This window comes from Oncorhynchus mykiss, chromosome 12, assembly GCF_057628025.1.
Source record: "Oncorhynchus mykiss isolate SJ-2025 chromosome 12, ASM5762802v1, whole genome shotgun sequence".
NCBI lineage: Eukaryota > Metazoa > Chordata > Actinopteri > Salmoniformes > Salmonidae > Oncorhynchus > Oncorhynchus mykiss.
Window position 1 is genome coordinate 17,755,530 of NC_143033.1, and position 25,483 is coordinate 17,781,012.

Consider the following 25,483-nt stretch of genomic DNA (forward strand, 5'->3'; position numbering starts at 1 on the left):
AACTAAAAAAGCATAGACCTTTAAAACCATGGCTAAGAGCCACTAGAGGTCCCTGCTGTATACAGCTGGCTAGAAGCCACTAGAGGTTCCTGCTGTATACAGCTGGCTAGAAGCCACTAGAGGTTCCTGCTGTATACAGCTGACTAGAAGCAACTAGAGGTCCATGCTGTATACAGCTGACTAGAAGCCACTAGAGGTCCCTGCTGTATACAGCTGACTAGAAGCCACTAGAGGTCCCTGCTGTATACAGCTGACTAGAAGCCACTAGAGGTTCCTGCTGTATACAGCTGGCTAGAAGCCACTAGAGGTTCCTGCTGTATACAGCTGACTAGAAGCCACTAGAGGTTCCTGCTGTATACAGCTGACTAGAAGCCACTAGAGGTTCCTGCTGTATACAGCTGACTAGAAGCCACTAGAGGTTCCTGCTGTATACAGCTGACTAGAAGCCACTAGAGGTTCCTGCTGTATACAGCTGACTAGAAGCCACTAGAGGTCCTTGCTGTATACAGCTGACTAGAAGCCACTAGAGGTCCCTGCTGTATACAGCTGGCTAGAAGCCACTAGAGGTCCCTGCTGTAGACAGCTGGCTAGAAGCCACTAGAGGTTCCTGCTGAAGACAGCTGGCTAGAAGCCACTAGAGGTCCTTGCTGTATACAGCTGGCTAGAAGCCACTAGAGGTTCCTGCTGTAGACAGCTGGCTAGAAGCCACTAGAGGTTTCTGCTGTAGACAGCTGGCTAGAAGCCACTAGAAGTTCCTGCTGTAGACAGCTGGCTAGAAGCCACTAGAGGTCCCTGCTCTATACAGCTGGCTAGAAGCCACTAGAGGTTCCTGCTGTAGACAGATGGCTAGAAGCCACTAGAGGTCCTTGCTGTATACAGCTGGCTAGGAGCCACTAGAGGTCCCTGCTGTATACAGCTGACTAGAAGCCACTAGAGGTCCCTGCTGTATACAGCTGACTAGAAGCCACTAGAGGTCCTTGCTGTATACAGCTGGCTAGGAGCCACTAGAGGTCCCTGCTGTATACAGCTGACTAGAAGCCACTAGAGGTCCCTGCTGTATACAGCTGGCTAGAAGCCACTAGAGATTTCTGCTGTAGACCGCTGGCTAGAAGCCACTAGAGGTCCTTGCTGTATACAGCTGGCTAGGAGCCACTAGAGGTGGCTTTGAGTGTGTGTGTGGTTATGTAATCGTCCTCCTGCAGAGTCAGTCTGGGCCAGACAACACACACTGCACTGTGGGAGTGGTGCAGTTTAGAGCCAGTCAGCAGCTCTCACACGCAAACACACACAGAGAGAGAAAGACCAGCAGCAGCATAAGATGGAACTCACGCTGTCTGCATTTTAATGACCACAGTGTGTGTGTGTGTGTGTGTGTGTGTGTGTGTGTGTGTGTGTGTGTGTGTGTGTGTGTGTGTGTGTGTGTGTGTGAAACAGTGAATCACTGACTGCTCTCTGAAATCCATGAAGCCAAGACAGACAGACTGAGAACAGTATGCTTGAGAAGGCGAGGTGTGTGTGTATGTGTGTATGTGTGTGTGTGTGTGTGTGTGTGTGTGTGTGTGTGTGTGTGTGTGTGTGTGTGTGTGTGTGTGTGTGTGTGTGTGTGTGTGTGTGTGTGTGTGTGTGTACCATACCTACAGTCCTCGCTCTTTTGTCTGCTGATGACAGATTGAAGCACTCTTGGGTCCCTGTGTCAGGTTTATAATACGTCTCAATGTCTATGGAGAACTTCTCTACGAATGGACAGGTATACCTGGAAAGAGAGAGAGGGAGAGAGGGAGAGCGGGAGAGAGGGAGAGAGGGAGAGAGGGAGAGAGAGAGTGAGGGAGAGCGGGAGAGAGAGAGAGGGAGAGAGGGAGAGAGGGAGAGCGGGAGAGAGGGAGAGAGGGAGAGCGGGAGAGAGGGAGAGAGGGAGAGCGAGAGAGAGGGAGAGTAAGCAAAGTAGTAAGAGGGGAGAAGGAGGTTGGGGGGTTAGGAGCATGTCTCTTTCACATCTTGTCCTTGTGTAGGGGTGTAGGGTAGGGGTGTAAGGTAGGGGTGGAGGTTAGGGGCGCAAGGTAGGGGAGCGGGGTAGGGGTGTAAGGTAAGGGTGTGGGGTAGGGGTGCAAGGTAAGGGTGTGGGGTAGGGGTGCAAGGTAAGGGTGTGCGGTAGGGGTGTAAGGCAGGGGTGTAATGTAAGGGTGCAGGTTAGGGGTGTAAGGTTGGGTTTGGGGTAGGGATAGGGTCGGGGTGTAAGGTAGGGGTGCAAGATAGGGGTGCGGGGTAGGGGTGTAAGGTAGGGGTGTAGGGTAGGGGTGCAGGGTAGGGGTGTAGGTTAGGGCTGTAGGGTCGGGCTGTAGGGTTGATGTAAGGATGTACTGATGTAAGGGTGTGTGTACTGATGTAAGGGTGTGTGTACTGATGTAAGGGTGTACTGATGTAAGGGTGTATTAATGTAAGGGCGTATTGATGTAAAGGTGTATTGACATAAGGGCGTGTGTACTGATGTAAGGGTGTACTGATGTAAGGGTGTACTGATGTAAGGGTGTACTGATGTAAGGGTGTATTGATGTAAAGGTGTATTGATGTAAGGGCGTGTGTACTGATGTAAGGGTGTACTGATGTAAGGGTGTACTGATGTAAGGGTGTATTGATGTAAGGGTGTTTCGATGTAAGGGTGTACTGATGTAAGGGTGTATTGATGTAAGGGTGTTTCGATGTAAGGGTGTACTGATGTAAGGGTGTATTGATGTAAGAGTGCGTTGATGGAAGGGTGTATTGATGTAAGGGTGTGTTGATGGAAGGGTGTATTGATGTAAGGGTGTTTCGATGTAAGGGTGTACTGATGTAAGGGTGTATTGATGTAAGGGTGTACTGATGTAAGGGTGTTTCGATGTAAGGGTGTACTGATGTAAGGGTGTACTGATGTAAGGGTGTATTGATGTAAGGGTGTATTGATGTAAGGGTGTGTGCACTGATGTAAGGGTGAATTGATGGAAGGGTGTATTGATGTAAGGGTGTGTTGATGTAAGGGTGTGTGCACTGATGTAAGGGTGAATTGATGGAAGGGTGTATATATGTAAGGGTATACTGATGTAAGGGTGTGTGTACTGATGTAAGGGTGTATTGATGTATGGGTGTGTTTACTGATGTAAGGGTGTATTTACTGATGTAAGGGTGTACTGATGTAAGGGTGTATTGATGTAAGGGTGTACTGATGTAAGGGTGTACTGATGTAAGGGTGTATTGATGTAAGGGTGTACTGATGTAAGGGTGTACTGATGTAAGGGCTTGTGTACTGATGTAAGGGTGTATTGATGTAAGGGTGTACTGATGTAAGGGTGTGTTGATGGAAGGGTGTATTGATGTAAGTGTATACTGATGTAAGGGTGTACTGATGTAAGGGTGTGTTGATGTAAGGGTGTATTGATGTCAGGGCGTGTGTACTGATGTAAGGGTGTATTGATGTAAGGGTGTACTGATGTAAGGGTGTGTTGATGTAAGGGTGTGTGTACTGATGTAAGGGTGTGTTGATGGAAGGGTGTATTGATGTAAGGGTATACTGATGTAAGGGTGTGTGTACTGATGTAAGGGTGTATTGATGTATGGGTGTGTTTACTGATGTAAGGGTGCATTTACTGATGTAAGGGTGTATTGATGTAAGGGTGTACTGATGTAAGGGTGTATTGATGTAAGGGTGTGTTGATGTAAGGGTGTGTTGATGTAAGGGTGTATTGATGTAAGGGTGTACTGATGTAAGGGTGTGTTGATGGAAGGGTGTATTGATGTAAGTGTATACTGATGTAAGGGTGTACTGATGTAAGGGTGTGTTGATGTAAGGGTGTATTGATGTCAGGGCGTGTGTACTGATGTAAGGGTGTATTGATGTAAGGGTGTACTGATGTAAGGGTGTGTTGATGTAAGGGTGTGTGTACTGATGTAAGGGTGTGTTGATGGAAGGGTGTATTGATGTAAGGGTATACTGATGTAAGGGTGTGTGTACTGATGTAAGGGTGTATTGATGTATGGGTGTGTTTACTGATGTAAGGGTGCATTTACTGATGTAAGGGTGTATTGATGTAAGGGTGTACTGATGTAAGGGTGTATTGATGTAAGGGTGTGTTGATGTAAGGGTGTGTTGATGTAAGGGTGTATTGATGTAAGGGTGTGTTGATGTAAGGGTGTATTGATGTAAGGGTGTGTTGATGTAAGGGTGTGTTGATTTAAGGGTGTGTTGATGTAAGGGTGTACTGATGTAAGGGTGTATTGATGTAAGGGTGTGTTGATGTAAGGGTGTGTTGATGTAAGGGTGTATTGATGTAAGGGTGTGTTGATGTAAGGGTGTATTGATGTAAGGGTGTGTTGATTTAAGGGTGTGTTGATGTAAGGGTGTGTTGATTTAAGGGTGTACTGATGTAAGGGTGTATTGATGTAAGGGTGTGTTGATGTAAGGGTGTGTTGATTTAAGGGTGTGTTGATGTAAGGGTGTACTGATGTAAGGGTGTGTTGATGTAAGGGTGTACTGATGTAAGGGTGTATTGATGTAAGGGTGTGTTGATTTAAGGGTGTGTTGATGTAAGAGTGTGTTGATGTAAGGGTGTGTTGATGTAAGGGTGTGTTGATGTAAGGGTGTACTGATGATAAGGTGTACCAATGTAAGGGTGTACTGATGATAGGGTGTACCAATGTAAGGGTGTACTGATGATAGGGTGTACTGATGATAGGGTGTACTGATGATAAGGTGTACTGATGATAAGGTGTACCAATGTAAGGGTGTACTGATGATAGGGTGTACTGATGATAGGGTGTGTGTACTAATGTAAGGGTGTATTGATGTTGGGGTGTACTGATTTAAGGGTGTGTTGATGTAAGGGTGTGTTGATGTAATGGTGTACCGATGTAAGGATGTACTGATGTAAGGGTGTGTGTACTAATGTAAGGGTGTATTGATGTTGGGGTGTACTGATGTAAGGGTGTGTTGATGTAAGGGTGTACTGATGTAAGGTTGTGTTGATGTAAGGGTGTGTTGATGTTAGGGTGTGTTGATGTAAGAGTATACTGGTGTAAGGGTGTACTGATGTAAGGGTGTACTCATGTAAGGGTGTATTGGTGTAAGGGTGTGTTGATGTTAGGGTGTGTTGATGTAAGGGTGTGTTAATGTAAGGGTGTACTGATGTTGGGTTGCCATGGCGCCGACAGAGATGGCCGCCTCGCTTCGTGTTCCTAGGAAACTATGCAGTTTTTTGTTTTTTTACGTGTTATTTCTTACATTAGTACCCCAGGTCATCTTAGGTTTCATTACATACAGTCGAGAAGAACTACTGAATATAAGATCAGCGTCAACTCACCATCAGTACAACCAAGAATATAATTTTCGCGAAGCGGATCCTGTGTTCTGCCTTTCAACCAGGACAACGGAATGGATCCCAGCCGGCGACCCAAAAAAACGACTCCGTAAAAGAGGGAAACGAGGCGGTCTTCTGGTCAGACTCCGGAGACGGGCACATCGTGCACCACTCCCTAGCATTCTTCTCGCCAATGTCCAGTCTCTTGACAACAAGGTTGATGAAATTCGAGCAAGGGTAGCATTCCAGAGGGACATCAGAGACTGTAACGTTCTTTGCTTCACGGAAACATGGCTCACTGGAGAGACGCTATCGGAGGCGGTGCAGCCAGCGGGTTTCTCCACGCATCGCGCCGACAGAAACAAACATCTTTCTGGTAAGAAGAGGGGCGGGAGCGTATGCCTTATGGCTAACGAGACGTGGTGTGATCACAGAAACTTACAGGAACTCAAATCCTTCTGTTCACCTGATTTAGAATTCCTCACAATCAAATGTCGACCGCATTATCTACCAAGAGAATTCTCTTCGATTATAATCACAGCCGTATATATTCCCCCCCAAGCAGAAAACATTGATGGCTCTGAACTAACTTTATATGACTCTTTGCAAACTGGAATCCATACATCCTAAGGCTGCATTCATTGTAGCTGGGGATTTTAACAAGGCTAATCTGAAAACAAGACTCCCTAAATTGTATCAGCATATCGATTGCGCAACCAGGGCTAGAAAAACCTTGGATCATTGTTATTCTAACTTCCGCGACGCATATAAGGCCCTGCCCCGCCCTCCTTTCGGAAAAGCTGACCACGACTCCATTTTGCTGATCCCTGCCTACAGACAGAAACTAAAACAAGAAGAAGCTCCCACGCTGAGGTCTGTCCAACGCTGGTCCGACCAAGCTGATTCCACACTCCAAGACTGCTTCCATCACGTGGACTGGGAAATGTTTCGTATTGCGTCAGATAACAACATTGACGAATACGCTGATTCGGTGTGCAAATTCATTAGAACGTGCGTTGAAGATGTCGTTCCCATAGCAACGATTAAAACATTCCCTAACCAGAAACCGTGGATTGATGGCAGCATTCGCGTGAAACTGAAAGCGCAAACCACTGCTTTTAATCAGGGCAAGGTGACCGGAAACATGACCGAATACAAACAGTGCAGCTATTCCCTCCGCAAGGCTATCAAACAAGCTAAGCGTCAGTATAGAGACAAAGTAGAATCTCAATTCAAAGGCTCAGACACAAGAGGTATGTGGCAGGGTCTACAGTCATTCACGTACTACAAGAAGAAAACCAGCCCAGTCACGGACCAGGATGTCTTGATCCCAGGCAGACTAAATAACTTTTTTGCCCGCTTTGAGGACAATACAGTGCCACTGACACGGCCTGCAACGAAAACATGCGGACTCTCCTTCACTGTAGCCGAGGTGAGTAAAACATTTAAACGTGTTAACCCTCGCAAGGCTGCAGGCCCAGACGGCATCCCCAGCCGTGCCCTCAAAGCATGCGCAGACCAGCTGGCCGGTGTGTTTACGGACATATTCAATCAATCCCTATACCAGTCTGCTGTTCCCACATGCTTCAAGAGGGCCACCATTGTTCCTGTTCCCAAGAAAGCTAAGGTAACTGAGCTAAACGACTACCGCCCCGTAGCACTCACTTCCGTCATCATGAAGTGCTTTGAGAGACTAGTCAAGGACCATATCACCTCCACCCTACCTGACACCCTAGACCCACTCCAATTTGCTTACCGCCCAAATAGGTCCACAGACGACGCAATCTCAACCACACTGCACACTGCCCTAACCCATCTGGACAAGAGGAATACCTATGTGAGAATGCTGTTCATCGACTACAGCTCGGCATTCAACACCATAGTACCCTCCAAGCTCGTCATCAAGCTCGAGACCCTGGGTCTCGACCCCGCCCTGTGCAACTGGGTACTGGACTTCCTGACGGGCCGCCCCCAGGTGGTGAGGGTAGGCAACAACATCCCCACCCCGCTGATCCTCAACACTGGGGCCCCACAAGGGTGCGTTCTGAGCCCTCTCCTGTACTCCCTGTTCACCCATGACTGCGTGGCCACGCACGCCTCCAACTCAATCATCAAGTTTGCGGATGACACAACAGTGGTAGGCTTGATTACCAACAACGACGAGACGGCCTACAGGGAGGAGGTGAGGGCCCTCGGAGTGTGGTGTCAGGAAAATAACCTCACACTCAACGTCAACAAAACTAAGGAGATTTTTTTATTTATTTTACCTTTATTTAACCAGGCAAGTCAGTTAAGAACAAATTCTTATTTTCAATGACGGCCTGGGAACAGTGGGTTAACTGCCTGTTCAGGGGCAGAACGACAGATTTGTACCTTGTCAGCTCGGGGGTTTGAACTCGCAACCTTCCGGTTACTAGTCCAATGCTCTAACCAACGCTCTAACCACTAGGCTACCCTGCCAGATGATTGTGGACTTCAGGAAACAGCAGAGGGAACACCCCCCCTATCCACATCGATGGAACAGTAGTGGAGAGGGTAGTAAGTTTTAAGTTCCTCGGCATACACATCACAGACAAACTGAATTGGTCCACTCACACAGACAGCATCGTGAAGAAGGCGCAGCAGCGCCTCTTCAACCTCAGGAGGCTGAAGAAATCCGGCTTGTCACCAAAAGCACTCACAAATTTCTACAGATGCACAATCGAGAGCATCCTGGCGGGCTGTATCACCGCCTGGTACGGCAACTGCTCCGCCCACAACCGTAAAGCTCTCCAGAGGGTAGTGAGGTCTGCACAACGCATCACCGGGGGCAAACTACCTGCCCTCCAGGACACCTACACCACCCGATGTTACAGGAAGGCCAAAAAGATCATCAAGGACAACAACCACCCGAGCCACTGCCTGTTCACCCCGCTATCATCCAGAAGGCGAGATCAGTACAGGTGCATCAAAGCTGGGACCGAGAGACTGAAAAACAGCTTCTATCTCAAGGCCATCAGACTGTTAAACAGCCACCACTAACATTGAGTGGCTGCTGCCAACACACTGACTCAACTCCAGCCACTTTAATAATGGGAATTGATGGGAAATTATGTAAAATATATCACTAGCCACTTTAAACAATGCTACCTAATATAATGTTTACATACCCTACATTATTCATCTCCTATGTATACGTATATACTGTACTCGATACCATCTACTGTATCTTGCCTATGCTGCTCTGTACCATCACTCATCCATATATCTTTATGTACATATTCTTTATCCCCTTACACTGTGTATAAGACAGTAGTTTTGGAATTGTTAGTTGTTAGTTAGATTACTTACGGAACTAGAAGCACAAGCATTTCGCTACACTCGCATTAACATCTGCTAACCATGTGTATGTGACAAATAAAATTTTATTTGATTTGATGTAAGGGTGTGTTGATGTAAGGGTGTATTGATGTAAGGGTGTGTTGATGTAAGGGTGTGTTGATTTAAGGGTGTGTTGATGTAAGGGTGTGTTGACGTAAGGGTGTGATGATGTAAGGGTGTACAGATGTTAGGGTGCATTGATGTAAGGGTGTGTTGATTTAAGGGTGTGTTGATGTTAGGGTGTACTGATGTTAGGGTGTACTGATGTAAGGGTGTGTTGATGTAAGAGTGTGTTGATGTAAGGGTGTGTTGATGTAAGGGTGTGTTGATGTAAGGGTGTGTTGATGTAAGGGTGTGTTGATGTAAAGGTGTATTGATGTAAGGGTGTCTTGATGTAAGGGTGTGTTGATGTAAGGGTGTGTTGATGTAAGGGTGTGTTGATGTAAGGGTGTGTTGATGTAAGGGTGTGTTGATGTAAGGGTGTCTTGATGTAAGGGTGTATTGATGTAAAGATGTATTGATGTAAGGGTGTGTTGATGTAAGGGTGTGTTGATGCAAGGGTGTGTTGATGTAAGGGTGTGTGTCGATGCATACTGTATTACTATGTGGGTGTCTTCCCTCTCACCGTGTGCGTGTGTATGGGTAGGCGTTCCAGGACTCCTCCTCCACGCGTAGAGCAGCCTGAGGCAGGATGGAGCAGAACCATGAGGGGATGTGTTTCCCGATGTGGTACACCTTGTGTGTGTACTGACCCGACCCGCCTGGACCATCCTCATACGGCTTGTTCTCTAGGATCTCTACCCCACTACCCTCACCACAACTCTCCTCTCGGCTCTTCTTCTGCAAGAGGAAGGGAGAGAGGAAGAAGGGGGAGAGTCAGGGCCTGCTTTTCAGCTGAACAGTTTGCAGCGTACACATACGCACAAACACACACATGCACACACGCACGCACAAACACACACAGACATACAAACAGTTAGGGTTCGAGACTTTAGCCTCAGCTCAAAGTTTAACGTTGTATAATCACAAAGGTGACCAAAGTGCTCAGTCAGGAGAACAATTTAAAAAAATCCCCTCTACAAAATATTCCCCTCTTCAAATGTATACCCCTCCCTCCCTCCCTCCCTCCCTCCCTCCCTCCCTCCCTCCCTCCCTCCCTCCTCTTCCACTCGCTAAGCAGTCCTGGCATTCTGGTGATGTATTACCTTTTATCTTTTCCCATAGATAAGGAGGAGGAGAGAGGGAGGGAGAAAGAGAGAGAGAAAGGAGGAGAGAGGGAGGGAGAAAGAGAGAGAGAAAGGAGGAGAGAGGGAGGGAGAAAGAGAGAGAGAGAAAGAAGGAGAGAGGGATGGTAGAAGTCCTAGTCTACTGCTGCAGTGTACTGACTGCTACTGCAGTAATCAATAGGCTGCACATTGATTATCATGCACCATTCTCTTCCACTACCTACTAGCACTGGTACATGTCTCAGCTGCTACCAGGCCACGCGTGTGTGTGTGTGTGTGTGTGTGTGTGTGTGTGTGTGTGTGTGTGTGTGTGCGAGTGCATGTGTGTGTGTGCTGATGTGTGTGTGTATGAGTAGATTTTAACACCGCTCCTCTCATTCCCTATGGCACTCATATCCAAAGCGACTTACAGTGCATTCATCTTAAGATAGCTAGGTGAGACAACCACATATCACTGTCATAAGTACATTTATTTTTTCCTCAATTAAAGTCAAAATAAAATAAAATAAAATGTATTTGTCACATACACATGGTTAGCAAATGTTAATGCGAGTGTAGCGAAATGCTTGTGCTTCTAGTTCCGACCATGCAGTAATATCTAACAAGTAATATAACCTAACAATTCCACAACAACTACCTTATACACACAAGTGTAAAGGAATTAATATGAATATGTACATAAAAATATATAAATGAGTGATGGCCGAACGGCATAGGTAAGATGTGGTAGATGGTATAGAGTACAGTATATACATATGAGATGAGTAATGTAGGGTATGTAAACATATAAAGTGGCATTGATTAAAGTGGCTAGTGATACATTACATCAAGATGGCAAGATGCAGTAGATGGTATAGAGTACAGTATATACATTTGAGATGAGTGATGTAGGGTATGAAAACATTATATGAAGTGGCATTAATTTAAAGTGGCTAGTGATACATTACATCAAGATGGCAGATGCAGCAGATGGTATAGAGTACAATATATACATATATGAGATGAGTAATGTAGGGTATGTAAACATTATATGTAAAGTGGCTAGTGATAAGTTGATTACATTAATGTTTCCATTATTAAAGTGGCTGGAGTTGAGTCAGTATGTTGGCAGCAGCCACTCAATGTTAATGTCAATGTTTAACAGTCTGATGGCCATGAGATAGAAGCTGTTTTTCAGTCTCTCGGTCCCAGCTTTGATGCACCTGTACTGACCTCGCCTTCTGGATGATAGCGGGGTGAACAGGCAGTGGCTCAGGTGGTTGTTGTCCTTGATGATCTTTTTGGCCTTCCTGTGACATCGGGTGGTGTAGGTGTCCTGGAGGGCAGGTAGTTGGCACCCGGTGATGCGTTGTGCAGACCTCACTACGCTCTGGAGAGCCTTCCGGTTATGGGCGGAGCAGTTGCCGTACCAGGCGGTGATACAGCCCGACAAGATGCTCTCGATTGTGCATCTGTAAACGTTTGTGAGTGTTTTTGGTGACAAGCTGAATTTCTTCAGCCGCCTGAGGTTGAAGAGGCGCTGCTGCGCCTTCTTCACCATGCTGTCTGTGTGGGTGGACCATTTCAGTTTGTCCGTGATGTGTACGCCGAGGAACTTAAAACTTTCCATCCTCTCCACTATTGTCTCGTCAATGTAGATAGGGGGCTGCTCCCTCTGCTGTTTCCTGAAGTCCACGATCATCTCCTTTGTTTTGTTGACATTGAGTGTGAGGTTATTTTCCTGACACCACACGTCGAGGGCCCTCACCTCCTCCCTGTAGTTGTTGGTAATTAAGCCAACCACTGTAGTGTCGTCTGCAAACTTGATGATAGAGTTGGAGGCGTGCATCGCCACGCAGTTGTGGGTGAACAGGGAGTACAGGAGAGGACTGAGAACGCACCCTTGTGGGGACCCAGTGTTGAGGATCAGCGGGGTGGAGATGTTGTTACCTACCCTCACCACCTGGGGGCGGCCCGTCAGGAAGTCCAGGACCCAGTTGCACAGGGCGGGGTCAAGACCCAGGGTCTCGAGCTTAATGACGAGTTTGGAGGGTACTATGGTGTTAAATGCTGAGCTGTAATCGATGAACAGCATTCTTACATAGGTATTCCTCTTGTCCAGATGGGATAGGGCAGTGTGCAGTGTGATGACGATTGCGTCATCTGTGGACCTATTGGGGCGGTAAGCAAATTGGAGTGGGTCTAGGGTGTCAGGTAGGGTGGAGGTGATAAGGTCCTTGACTAGTCTCTCAAAGCACTTCATGATGATGGAAGTGAGTGCTACAGGGCGGTAGTCATTTAGCTCAGTTACCTTAGCTTTCTTGGGAACAGGAACAATGGTGGCCCTCTTGAAGCATGTGGGGACAGCAGACTGGGATAAGGATTGATTGAATATGTCTGTAAACACACCAGCCAGCTGGTCTGCGCATGCTCCGAGGACGCGGTCGGGGATGCCGTCTGGGCCTGCAGCCTTGCGAGAGTTAACACGTTTAAATGTTTTACTCACGTTGGCTATAGTGAAGGAGAGTCTGCAGGTTTTGGTAGCGGGCCGTGTCAGTGACACTGTATTGTCCTCAAAGCGAGCAAAAAAGTTGTTTAGTCTGTCTGGGAGCAAGACATTGTGGTCCGCGACGGGGCTGGTTTTTCTTTTGTAGTCCGAGATTGACTCTAGACCCTGCCACATGTCTGAGCCGTTGAATTGCGACTCCACTTTGTCTCTGTACTGACGCTTAGCTTGTTTGATTGCCTTGCGGAGGGAATAGCTAAACTGTTTGTATTCGGTCATGTTTCCGGTCACCTTGCACTGATTAAAAGCAGTGGTTAGTGCGTTCAGTTTTGCGCGAATGCTGCCATCAATCCATGGTTTCTGGTTGAGGAATGTTTTAATAGACGCTGTGGGTACAACATCACCGATGCACTTGTTAATAAACTTGCACACCGAATCAGCGTATTTATCAATGTTATTGTTCCCAGTCCATGTGATCGAAGCAATCTTGAAGCGTGGAATCCGATTGGTCGGACCAGCGTTGAACAGACCTGAGCGCGGGAGCTTCCTGTTTTAGTTTCTGTCTATAGACAGGGAGCAACAAAATGGAGTAGTGGTCAACTTTTCCTAAGGGAGGGCGGGGGAGGGCCTTATATGCATCACGGAAGTTAGAATAACAGTGGCTTAGGGTTTTGCCAGCCCTGGTAGCACAATCGATATGCTGATAGAATTTGGGGAGCCTTGTTTTCAGATTAATTTTGTTAAAATCCCCGGGTACAATAAATGCAGCCTCAGAATATGTGGTTTCCAGTTTACATAGAGTCCAATGAAGTTCTTTCAGGGCCGTCGATGTGTCTGCTTGGGGGGGAATTCTCTTGGTAGATAATGCGGTCGGCATTTGATTGTGAGGAATTCTACGTCAGGGGAACAAAAGGACTTGAGTTCCTGTATGTTGTTATGATCACACCATGTCTCGTTAATCATAAGGCATACACCCCTGCCCTTCTCCTTACCAGAGAGATGCTTGTTTTTGTAGGCGCGATGCATGAAAAAAACAGGTGGCTGTACCGACTCCGATAGAGTGTCTCGAGTGAGCCATGTTTCCGTGAAACAAAGACGTTACAGTCTCTGATGTCACTCTGGAATGCTAGCCTTGCTTGGATTTTGTCTACCTTGTTGTCAAGAGACTGGACAATGGCGAATAGTATGCTCGGGAGCGGTGCGCGATGTGCCCGTCTACGGAGCCTGACCAGAAGATCGCTCCATCTGCCCCTTCGACGGCGCTGTTGTTTTGGGTCGCCGGCTGGGATCCGAACCATTGTCCTGGGTGGTAGACCGAACAGAGGATCCGCTTCGGGAAAGTCGTATTCCTGGTGGTAATGTTGGTGAGTTGACGTTGCTCTTATATCCAATAGTTCCTCCCGACTGTATGTAATAAAACCTAAGATTACCTGAGGTAACAATGTAAGAAATACATAAAAAAAACAAAATATGCATAGTTTCCTAGGAACGCGAAGCGAGGCGGCCATCTCTGTCGGCGCCGGAAGTAATTTGTCAGAGCGGGTCACTGCTTTGACATTTGCAGAGAACGACAGGGACGCCACGCCACTCCAGAGACGCCATGGAGTTGTCAACCGTGATGTAGAGGTCTTGTAGCGGCAGGCCTTCCCCCGGGAGGAAGAGCAGCTCCGTCTTGTCGAGGTTGAGCTTGAGGTGGTGGGCCGACATCCAAGCTGAGATATCTGCCAGGCACGCAGAGATGCATGTCACCACCTGGGTGTCAGAAGGGGTGAAGGAGAAAAGTAGTTGAGTGTCATCTGCATAGCAATGATTAGAGAGAACATGTGACGGAGCCGAGTGACTTGTTTTATAGAGAAAGGAGGAGAGGGCCTAGAACCGAGCTCTAGGGAGTACGTGGTGCAGACACAGATCCTCTCCATGTCACCAGGTAGGATCTGATGGTTCACGGTGTGGAAGGCAGCGGAGAGATCTAGGAGGACGAGAACAGAGGAGAGAGAGTCAGCTTTGGCAGTGCAGAGCCTCTGTGACACAGAGAAGAGCGATCTCTGGTAGACTAGGAGACAGATGGCAGACCCTGTAAATAAGCCCAGTGTATTATTACGCTCCTGTGGGGGAGGTATGGAGGATTAGATACACAGTAACACGCCACTCTTACTAAAAGGCTTTCTCTGAGACCACAGGGCTGCTTCTGAAATGGCACCCTGTCCATATCTAGTGCATTGCTTTTGATGGGCCCTGGACAGAAGTAGTGCACTATGTAGGGAATAGGGTGCCATTTGGGAGACACAGGGGTCTGACAAAGCACCAGAAGTGAGAAGGCACGATACCGCGGTCAACTTGGGAAACTGTAGCAGACGGATCCTTTTCATGTCTGATTAATCCAACTGAAGCTGGGTTACCCATCACGCGGTCATATTCAGCTTAACCACTTCTGTGACCCTTACTTGATACAATACGTGCATTGAGCATAAGAAAAGCACTATTCAAAAATATTCATCATTATAAGAAATAGTATAGAAATAGAGTAGAATAGAAATAGAGTGTAACAGAGACACACTGCAGAATGAGGGTCCACATAAGTCTCACTATTACCATGTAGCCGCCAGGTATCCCAAATGGCACCCTATTTCCTAAATAGTGCACTATTTTTGTAAAAGTGGTGCTCTGTATAGGGAATAGGGTGCCATTTGGGACGTATCCTTTCTCTCATTCTGTAGATATGAGATGGGTTTTAGGGAGTGGTGAGAAGTGAAGGTCGTAAGAGGCAGTGGAAATTGCAGTAATTTAGCAGGTAATTTAGTTTAGGAGCAGAGGCCTTACATTATCCTCCCCACCCCTCTGAAGGGCTCTACTACAGGGAACAGAGAGCATTAGCTGCTTAATATGATAAACTCAGAGAGCATCAAGGCTTGGTTTGGGAGTCAGTAAGTCATTATACTGTACAGCGTAAAGGCACCTTAATAAGGAAATGTTAGATACTATTAAGACAGCTCAAAGGGAGACGTTTACAGTTTTTCTCAATTGCTAAAACACTAAAACCCATTGACTAAAACCCATTGGCTGAACAAAGTTCTCAGTTGCCTGGACTCAAACAGGTTGTTTTGAGGGTGAAGGAGAAAGTCTGAGAATGGATACTGTAGTACAGTGCATTGTAGGCTGTATACTGTACAATGGATGAATTTTATGGCCCTGAACATTGTGCTTTCCATTTATTAACAGTACTGACTGCTCAATAGATTTTGACTGGTTGCAGGTTCATATCAACAAAGAACAATAATTACAGTATCACAGAGACAAAGGACAAGTTTGTGAGATGCAGGGTACAGTACTGTAAAAATAGCAGTACAAGGAGGAGGAAGAACAAAAAACTAAATTGCAAAGAGCAAAGCAGAGTAGTAATTTCTGATCAATTTTGAGCTACTATGATAGAACACGTTTTCGTTCATCAAAGGACAATGACGGAAAAATATGAATATTTTTTTAGATTAAAAATGTACTTCTCCCTGAGAATTGTATGTTTTGAACAATGTGTTTTCTATTTTTCGGTGTATTGTTCACTGACTGCTTGAGAGTGTATATCATTTTGATCAATTTGATTTTGAACACAGGTAAAACTGTTTTGAGGCGAATGTTTCATTTTGCAAGAGGAGTCAGAGGTTATGTAAATAGTGCTTGAAGATGAAGTTTCAGAAATTGTGTTTTAGCAATTGAGAAAAACTGTAATGCTGGAACACACATACATGCATGTACACACACACACACACACACACACACACACACACACACACACACACACACACACACACACACACACACACACACGACGTGGAAAAAAGCTCCATGTTGGAAGCCTACTAGGAATCTGCTTCCACCTGTCCTGCAGTTTGACAACAGTGAAGGGGAAGAAAGAGAGTTGAGAAGAGGAAGCCACTGTAAACTACTGAGATGCACCAAGTCGATTAAATAGTGCTTGTAAGAGTAAAGAAAGACAGAGAAGTGTTGAAAGAGAGAAAACATTGAACAGAGAATCTCAGCTCAAAGATTGAATGTTTTGTGCTGAGAGGAAGAGTGAAGCCCAGTCACCAAGGACCAGAAGACAACTAGAAAAATAAGAAATCAACAACAAAAAGAAAAAGGAAAAAGTCGAGGGAGACAAAAGAGAGTTCCTTGGTTACAGAATCTGAACCTGGGGACATGCATGGAGGGACAGGGAGTGTCAGCCCAGGGGCAGAACGAAAAGAAATTATAACGAAAAGCAGAAAGAAAATAAATTATAATTAAAATGACTGAATGGAAAAGAAAGATAGAAATAAAGAAAGAAAATGGGAAGAGAAATTAATGTGTGCAAGTAATGGTGGCAGCATGCTGTGTTGGGCTGGGAGCTGAGAGGTCTGAGGTCTGATGTAGGGCTGGAAGCTGAGAGGTCTGAGGTCTGATGTAGGGCTGGAAGCTGAGAGGTCTGAGGCCTGATGTAGGGCTGGAAGCTGAGAGGTCTGAGGTCTGATGTAGGGCTGGAAGCTGAGAGGTCTGAGGTCTGATGTAGGGCTGGAAGCTGAGAGGGCTGAGGCCTGATGTAGGGCTGGAAGCTGAGAGGGCTGAGGCCTGATGTAGGGCTGGGAGCTGAGAGGGCAGCAGAGACTCAGAGCGTCACAGAAATAGTAATGTATTGGCCTGAATCATTTATATGATACGCCAAGGTTAGCAAACACACACACCGACACAAAAACATACACACACACACAGCAAAAACTCTGTTTATCAAGGTTTACCCTGCAGAGTCTCTTCCAGCCTCTTCCAGCCTACTTCAGCCCAAGGAAACCAGAGGTGTTTGGGCCTAGTATGTGACCAATAAGTGGCAGTAATGTATGAATACGTACGTATATGAAGTATACAGTATATGAAACGCAGTCCACATTGCAGCCCTGCAGTCTTTCACATGGACATACTGAATAGGATCAGCATGGGGTGGCTCTCCTTCCAGCTGCATCATTTGTCCAAGCTTTTCTCCCAGTGTTTTGTCTCTAATTTGGTGTTATGTCGTTTCAGTATAGCATACACACACAGGAAGAAAACCTATCCAATCGAAAGGAGAACAAAATCAGCAGCATAACGTTGTCATGGAAACAGTGACTGTATCATCGTGACTTCTCCTCATTCTCCGTTTCCCTCCATCTCAATGCCTTCCTCTGCCTCTCTCTTTCTCTGTCTTTCTCTCTTTCTCTGACTCTTTCTTTCTCTGTCTCTCTCTTCCTCTGTGTGTCTCTTTCCATCAGTATCTTTCTCTGTCTCTCTGCCAGTCTCTCTTTCTGTTTGTCTTCCCCCAACCCTCCTCCCTCTCTATCTGCTCCCCCAACCCTCCTCCCTCTCTACCTGCTCCCCATCCTCCTCCCTCTCTACCTAATCCCCAACCCTCCTCCCTCTCTATCTGCTCCCCCAACCCTCCTCCCTCTCTACCTGCTCCCCCATCCTCCTCCCTCTCTACCTAATCCCCCATCCTCCTACCTCTCCCTGCTCCCCCAACCTTCCTCCCTCTCTACCTGCTCCCCCAATCCTCCTCCCTCTCTACCTGCTCCCCCAACCCTCCTCCCTCTCTACCTGCTCCCCATCCTCCTCCCTCTCTACCTGCACCCCCAACCCTACTCCCTCTCTACCTGCTCCCCCAACCCTCCTCCCTCTCTACCTGCTCCCCCATCCTCCTCCCTCTCTACCTGCTCCCCTAACCCTCCTCCCTCTCTACCTGCTCCCCCATCCTCCTCCCTCTCTACCTGCTCCCCCAACCCTCCTCCCTCTCTACCTGCTCCCCCAACCCTTCTCCCTCTCTACCTGCTCCCCCATCCTCCTCCCTCTCTCCCTGCTCCCCCAATCCTCCTCCTCCCTCTCTATCTGCTCCACCAACCCTCCTCCCTCTCTACCTGCTCCCCCAATCCTCCTCCTCCCTCTCTACCTGCTCCCCCAATCCTCCTCCTCCCTCTCTACCTTCTCCCCCAATCCTCCTCCCTCTCTACCTGCTCCCCGGTCCTCCTCCCTCTCTACCTGCTCCCCCAACCCTCCTCCCTCTCTACCTACTCCCCCATCCTCCTCCCTCTCTACCTGCTCCCCCAATCCTCCTCCTCCCTCTCTATCTGCTCCCCTCTCCATCTCCTTCCCCCAACTCTCCCCTCTCTCCCAAGTCAGTATTTCTCGCTACAAACAATTGATGGCAGAGACTGCCATGCTGCTGTTGATGACATCGGCAGCTCAGCTGTGACGCTACCCTGATGGATAGAGAGACGGAGTGTGTGTGGGTAAGGTTTACTACGTTTACATTAACAAGGTATATACTGTATGTTTTTTATTGTCACAGACACCAGATAGGTGCAGTGTTGTTTTACAGGGTCAGCCATAGTAGCACGGTGCCCCTGGAGCAAGTTAGGATTAAGTGTGTTGCTCAGGGGCATATCAACAGATTTTTCATCTTGCCGGCTTGGTTATTCAAAACGGCGGCCTTTTGGTAGAAGCTGCATCAAGTGTTGGTCTAGCAGACTGTGTTTACTTCCGTTAGGGGCCACCAGGTGACCTAATCACCCATAATCCTCTAGGATTATGTCCTGGGGTCAAATCACTGTCCTAGGTGAGATTTGCTCTTGAGGAGTAGTAACAGTAACAGAGTTCCGTTACATTCATATTGTCCACAACAACAGCGTGCCAATGCTTTTCTCCACTACACCCAGAATTTGGCTTTATTTGTGTGTGTTTGGTCTCAATAAAACATGGTCCATAAGCATATGGAGAGTCAGCTTGCCTGAGACAGCTCACATTAACCTAGTGACCTGAACTATAAGACATGAACTCAACCTGACACCATGTTACACACACACACACATACACAAAAACAAGCAAGAACGCACAAACACACACACAGCTCAACTCACCACCTATAATCCAGGGTCAGTAGGGCTCTTGGGTCACGGGTACAATCTGCTGACTCTGACCTAGACTGCTGTTTTAGGATGATGTTATATCCCATATATGCTACGTGATGCACTGTGTGCAATATGAAGAATTTTATTTCAAAATGCTATTTATCCATTTTCAGAAATGTTGGTAAATTAGCTTTTACTGTTAAAAGAAATGAGGAAAGAGATTGGTGTGTTTTTTCACTATCTAATCATGGCATGGGGTTGGTCAATGACAGACATGTATTTGTTTATTTGTTCATTTCAGAGAGACAAATAATCATATTTTTTGGAAAATGCTATATATCCACCTAACTCTCAGAGGAAAAATAAGTATTGCTAGGTTTTACACAGTCAAATGTAACAAATAATTCAATTTTTAACAAAGAGCTCTACAAATGACACATTTGTGACATTAATATTTAATTGTGTATACTGTACCAGTAAAGTTTGGACCCACCTACTCATTCAAGGGTTTTTCTTTATTTTTACTATTTTCTACATTGAAGATTAATAGTGAAGACATCAGAACTATAAAATAACACATATGGGATCATGTAGTAACCAAAAAAGTGTCAAACAAATCAAAATATATTTTAGATTCTTCAAAGTAGCCACCCTTTGTCTTAATGACAGCTTTGCACACTCTTGGCATTCGCTCAACCAGCATCATAAGGAATGCTTTTCCAATAGTCTTGAAGGAATTCCCACATATGCTGAGCACTTGTTGGCTGCGTTTCCTTCAGTCTGCGGTCCAAACAATCTCAATTGGGTTGAGGTCACGTGACTGAGGTGGCCAGGTCATCTGATGCAGCACTCCATCACTCTCCTTCTTGTTCAAATAGCCTTTACACAGGCTCGAGGTGGGTTTTGGGTCATTGTCCTGTTGAAAAACAAATGATAGTCCCACTAAGCGCAAACCAGATGGGATGTTGTATTGTTGCAGAATGCGGTGGTAGCCATGCTGGTTAAGTGTGCCTTGAATTCTGTATAAATCACTCACAGTGTCACCAGCAAAGCACCCCCACACCATCACACTTCCTCCTCCGTGCTTCATGGTGGAAACCACACATGCAGAGATAATCCGTTCACCTACTCTGCGCCTCACAAAGACACAGCTGTTGGAACCAAAAATCTCACATTTGGACTCATCAGACCAAAGGACACCGGTTTAATGCCCATTGGTCATGTTTCTTGGCCCAAGAAAGTATTTTATTCTTATTGGTGTCCTTTAGTAGTGGTTTCTTTGCAGAAATACGACAATGAAGGCCTGATTCACCCAGTCTCCTCTGAATAGTTGATGTTGAGATGTGTCTGCTACTTGAACTCTGTGAAGCATTTATTTGGGCTGCAATCTGAGGTGCAGTTAACTCTACTGAAGTTATCATCTGCAGCAGAGTTAACTCTGGGTCTTCCTTTCCTGTGGTGGTCCTCATGAGAGCCAGTTTCATCATAGCGCTTGGTGGTTTTTGCGACTGCACTTTGAAACTTTCAAAGTTCTTGACATTTTTCAGATTGACTGACCGTCATGTCTTAAGTAAGTGAAGCTGTTCTAACCATAATATGGACTTGGTAATTTACAAAATAGGGTTATCTTCTGTATACCACCCCTAACTTGTCACAACACAATTGATTTTCTCAAACGCATTAAGAAGGAAAAAAATTCCACAAATGAACTTTTAACAAGGCACACCTGTTAATAATTGAAATGCATTGTAGGTAACTACCACATGAAGCTGGTTGAGAGAATGCTAAGAGTGTGCAAAGCTGTCATCAAGGCAAAGGGTGGCTACTTTGAAGAATCTCAAATATAAAATGTATTTTGATTTGTTTAACACTTTTTTGGTTACTACATGACTCCATGTGTTATTTCATGGTTTTGATGTCTTCATTATTATTCTACAATGTAGAGAATAGTAAAAATAAAGAAAAACCCTGGAATGAGTAGGTGTGTCCAAACTTTTGAATGGTAATGTATATATATTTTGTAATTCAATACAGTAATTTGAGATCTGTATGTGAAACTTTTATATTTGACATTTTAGTCATTTAGCAGATGCTCTTACCTAGAGAAACTTACAGTAAGTGCATTCATCTTAAGATAGCTAGGTGAGACGATCACATGTCACAGTCAAATACACAGGATACCAACATTCCATTCCAGCCAAACAATGGATATATAGCGTTTTGTAAAAAACAACATATTCATACACATCTAAAATCTATTACTTAAAAATCTGAGAACAGATATATTTTACACACACATGAAGGTGCTCATAAGCAATCATTTCTGATGAAAAGACACAAATGTGAAAAATGTGTGGATATACACTGTAGTGTTTTGGAAATAAACTCTTCATATGTTGTATTGCATGCTGTGTGTTAGCCATGCTATGCTAGGTAATGTATTCTGCCTGCTGTGTGTTAGCCATGCTATGATAGGTAATGTATTCTGCCTGCTGTGTGTTAGCCATGCTATGCTAGGTAATTTATTCTGTATGATGCATGTTAGCCATGCAATGCTAGGCTACATACATGTATTCCGTGTGTTGTATTTCAGTATGTATGCTAGCCAGTAGCCACCCACCTGGATCATGTAGAGCTGGGCGATGCGGTACTCTTCCACGCTCATAGGCATGGGGATCCGGTACTCCTTGATCAGCATGGTAGCTTGGTGGTGGGGTGGCACGGGGGGGGGCAGAGGGTCGTCTCAACGAGCCGCTCTACCCAAGCAGCAGCATCATCAAACAGCTGGGATGGAACACATTATGGTTCAGACCTGTAGGTGAACAGAAGAGACACATACCTGAGTTAACACTGGGTGAGAGGAAACGCGTATCATGTAATACTTGATTGGGTCAAGTCAATGTGGTGAGAACAATCAGTAGTCTTAGAAGATGTCTGTGTGATGACACACACGCATGCAAGGGTAAGACTATGAAGACTACAAAAAAAAACCTTCCCTGAACCAACACTTGCTCTTGACTCCCCCCTTTAAAGATCTGACTTTGCTGATAGCTACATTATTGAGGAAAGTGTATTCACTATGCCTGTGATATGTAGCTGTCCCACCTAGCTACCTTAAGATGAATGCACTAACAGTAAGTCTCTCTGGATAAGAGCTACTGCTAAATGACTAAAATGTTTAAAAAAAACTGTACTGCTAATCTTGACAAGAGAGACTTACATCTAAAGTGAATACAAAACTGAATTACATATTTTACTTAACTTGGCAAGTCAGAACAAATTCTTAATTTCAATGACTGCCTCGGAAAAGACATTGCCTTGTTCAGGGGCAGAACAACAGATTTTTACCTTGTCAGCTCAGGCAACCTTTTAGTTCCTAGTCCAACGCTCTAACGAAGACAACACTTCTTCTCCAAATCCTGTGTGTGTGTATGTCCTCAGTCAACGTTCAGCCCTGCACCAGATATATCAAAACCTTTACTTACATTTAATATATGATTTATTACAAGTTATTACACATTATATCCAGGTACATCAAACGTTCCAGCAACTTCCCAGTAACGTCCAAACTAAATCCCAATAGTCAAAGTCCCTATTCACTGTAGAGGTAATGTCAGTCTGCTAACAACGTGATTCCACCATCGCCAAGTCCCAGGCATCAAGCAGAAACATCTAGTCAACATCCAACCAATCAAATCAAAGTAATGCCAAAACAAAGTCCAAACAATGTTTCCTCCAGTAGACAGTACAAGTCTGATCAAGCGACAAGACAGCATGACAACACACACACACACACACAGACAGACAGAAAGAGAGACTCACAGGGACGAGTTTAGTACGTCACATGACTGAGGGAGCTTAGTGTAAGAGGGATTAAATACGCAGCATTACAGGGACAGTGCACATTAATCAACATTAATATTACAGTAATGCAACATCCATGTAAATGTGTCAGGGTTACCCAAGAGCTCATTTGCACCTGTAGTCCCTGGGCAGGTAAGTGCTGCCCAGGGACTACAGCCACAATGCAAATACAAATACTCTCTAAAAACAATACAAAATAAAATATTTATCTGTCTCTCTGTCTCTCTTTCGCTTCCCTCTGCTTCCCCCCCTTCTATCTCCTTCCCCCAACCCTCCCCCTCTCTCCCAAGTCAGTATTTCTCGCTACAAACAATTGATGGCAGAGACTGCCATGCTGCTGTTGATGACATCGGCAGCTCAGCTGTGACGCTACCCTGATGGATAAAGAGACGGAGTGTGTGTGGTAAGGTTTACTACGTTTACATTAACAAGGTATATACTGTATGTTTTTTATTGTCACAGACACCAGATAGGTGCAGTGTTGTTTTACAGGGTCAGCCATAGTAGCACGGTGCCCCTGGAGCAAGTTAGGATTAAGTGTGTTGCTCAGGGGCATATCAACAGATTTTTCATCTTGCCGGCTTGGTTATTCAAAACGGCGACCTTTTGGTAGGAGCTGCATCCAGTGTTGGTCTAGCAGACTGTGTTTACTCTGTTAGGGGCCACCAGGTGACCCAATCACCCATAATCCTCTAGGATTATGTCCTGGGGTCAAATCACTGTCCTAGGTGAGATTTGCTCTTGAGGAGTAGTAACAGTAACAGAGTTCCGTTACATTCATATTGTCCACAACAACAGCGTGCCAATGCTTTTCTCCACTACACACAGAATTTGGTTTTATTTGTGTGTGTGTGTGTGAGAGAGAGAGAGAAAGGAGGGAGGGAATAAGAGGGAGGGAGGGAATAAGAGGGAGAGATGGGAGAGAGGGGGTGGAAGGCTGCCCGAGGGGGAGAGCATGTATGGGAGGACCTAGACAGACAGAGAGAGAGAGCTAGAGAGATAGAGATAGATAGGGAGGGAGAGAGAGAGGTATAGAACTAGAGATAGGGAGAGAGAAAAAGAAAGAAAGAAAGAAAGAAAGTAGAGTTAAACAGGTGGTCTGGCATTAAGACTGGGTGTATAGAGCATTCTGGATGCTAAGAATGTGATAGAGTACGTCAATGGCTTCAAATTATTGCCGTCCAAAGAATGCATCAGCTATTGTCGTTAGCTTAACAGGATTCGCCCCTCCCCATGATTGTTTTATGTCATTGGCTTAAAACGATTCCACGGCCCAACAATGTGATACGCCATTGGTTTAAAATGATTCCTATTACAGTTAATTATGAGAGCTGCTGCTCTAACGTAGGTTCAATTTGATAACACACACACGCACAAACACACAGCTTCACACACACGCACACTATTATATTTTGTCAATAACAGCTGGTGCATGATGTCTAATATTAAAAAAGTCTCAAGGTATTGTTCGTCTGAGGTAGAGTACGTCAAGATAAGCTGTAGACCACACTATCACTAGCTTTTTCCAAGAGAGTTCTCGTCTATATTATTCGTAGCTGTCTATTTAACACCACAAACCGATGTTGGCACTAAGACTGCACTCAATGAGCTGTATAAGGCGATAAGCAAACAAGAAAATGCTCATCCAGAAGCGGCGCTCCTAGTGGCCGGGGACTTTAATGCAAGAAAACTTAAATCTGTTTTACCTAATTTCTACCAACATGTCACACGTGCAACCACAGGGGAAAAAAACTCTAGACCACCTTATCTCCACACACAGAGACACATAGAAAGCTCTCCCTCGCCCTCCTTTTGGCAAACCTGACCATAATTCTATCCTCCCGATTCCTGCTTACAAGCAAAAACTAAAGCAGAAAGTACCAATGACTCGAGCAATAGGGAAGTGGTCAGATGATGCGGATGCTACGCCACAGGACTGTTTTGCTAGCACAGACTGGAATATGTTCCGGGATTTATCCAATGGCATACCACCTCAGTCACCAGCTTCATCAATAAGTGCATCGACGACGTCGTCCCCACAGTTACTGTACGTACATTTCCCAACCAGAAGCCATGGAATACAGGCAAAATCCACAGTGTGCTAAAGGCTAGAGCTGCCACTTTCAAGGAGAGGACACTAATCTGGATGCTTATAAGAAATCCTGCTATGCCCTCAGACGAACCATCAAACAGGAAAAGCATCAATACAGGACTAAGATTGAATCCTACTACACCGACTCTGATGCTCGTCAGATGTGGAAGGGCTTGCCAACTATTACGGACTACAAAGGGAAACCCAACCGTGAGCTGCCCAGGGACAGA

The 25,483-nt window shown here is 45.7% G+C and overlaps 1 protein-coding gene across 4 annotated transcripts in view; it reads right to left on the reverse strand.

Moving 5' to 3' along the window:
- LOC110537074 (membrane-associated phosphatidylinositol transfer protein 2) overlaps nt 1-25,483 on the reverse strand; it is a 91,267-nt gene that overhangs the window by 39,670 nt on the left and 26,114 nt on the right. For 2 of the 4 annotated variants that reach the window (XM_036937061.2, XM_036937058.2), the window contains exons 2-5: nt 22,646-22,751; nt 21,918-22,109; nt 9,310-9,524; nt 1,635-1,753 (exon numbers count right to left, since the gene is read on the reverse strand). In XM_036937061.2, coding sequence (XP_036792956.2) covers nt 1,635-1,753; nt 9,310-9,524; nt 21,918-21,995 — 412 coding nt within the window. In that variant the 5' untranslated portion in view covers nt 21,996-22,109; nt 22,646-22,751. The remainder of the gene's footprint in view (nt 1-1,634; nt 1,754-9,309; nt 9,525-21,917; nt 22,110-22,645; nt 22,752-25,483) is intronic. The other 2 variants (XM_090191868.1, XM_036937060.2) reach the window with 1 other exon arrangement.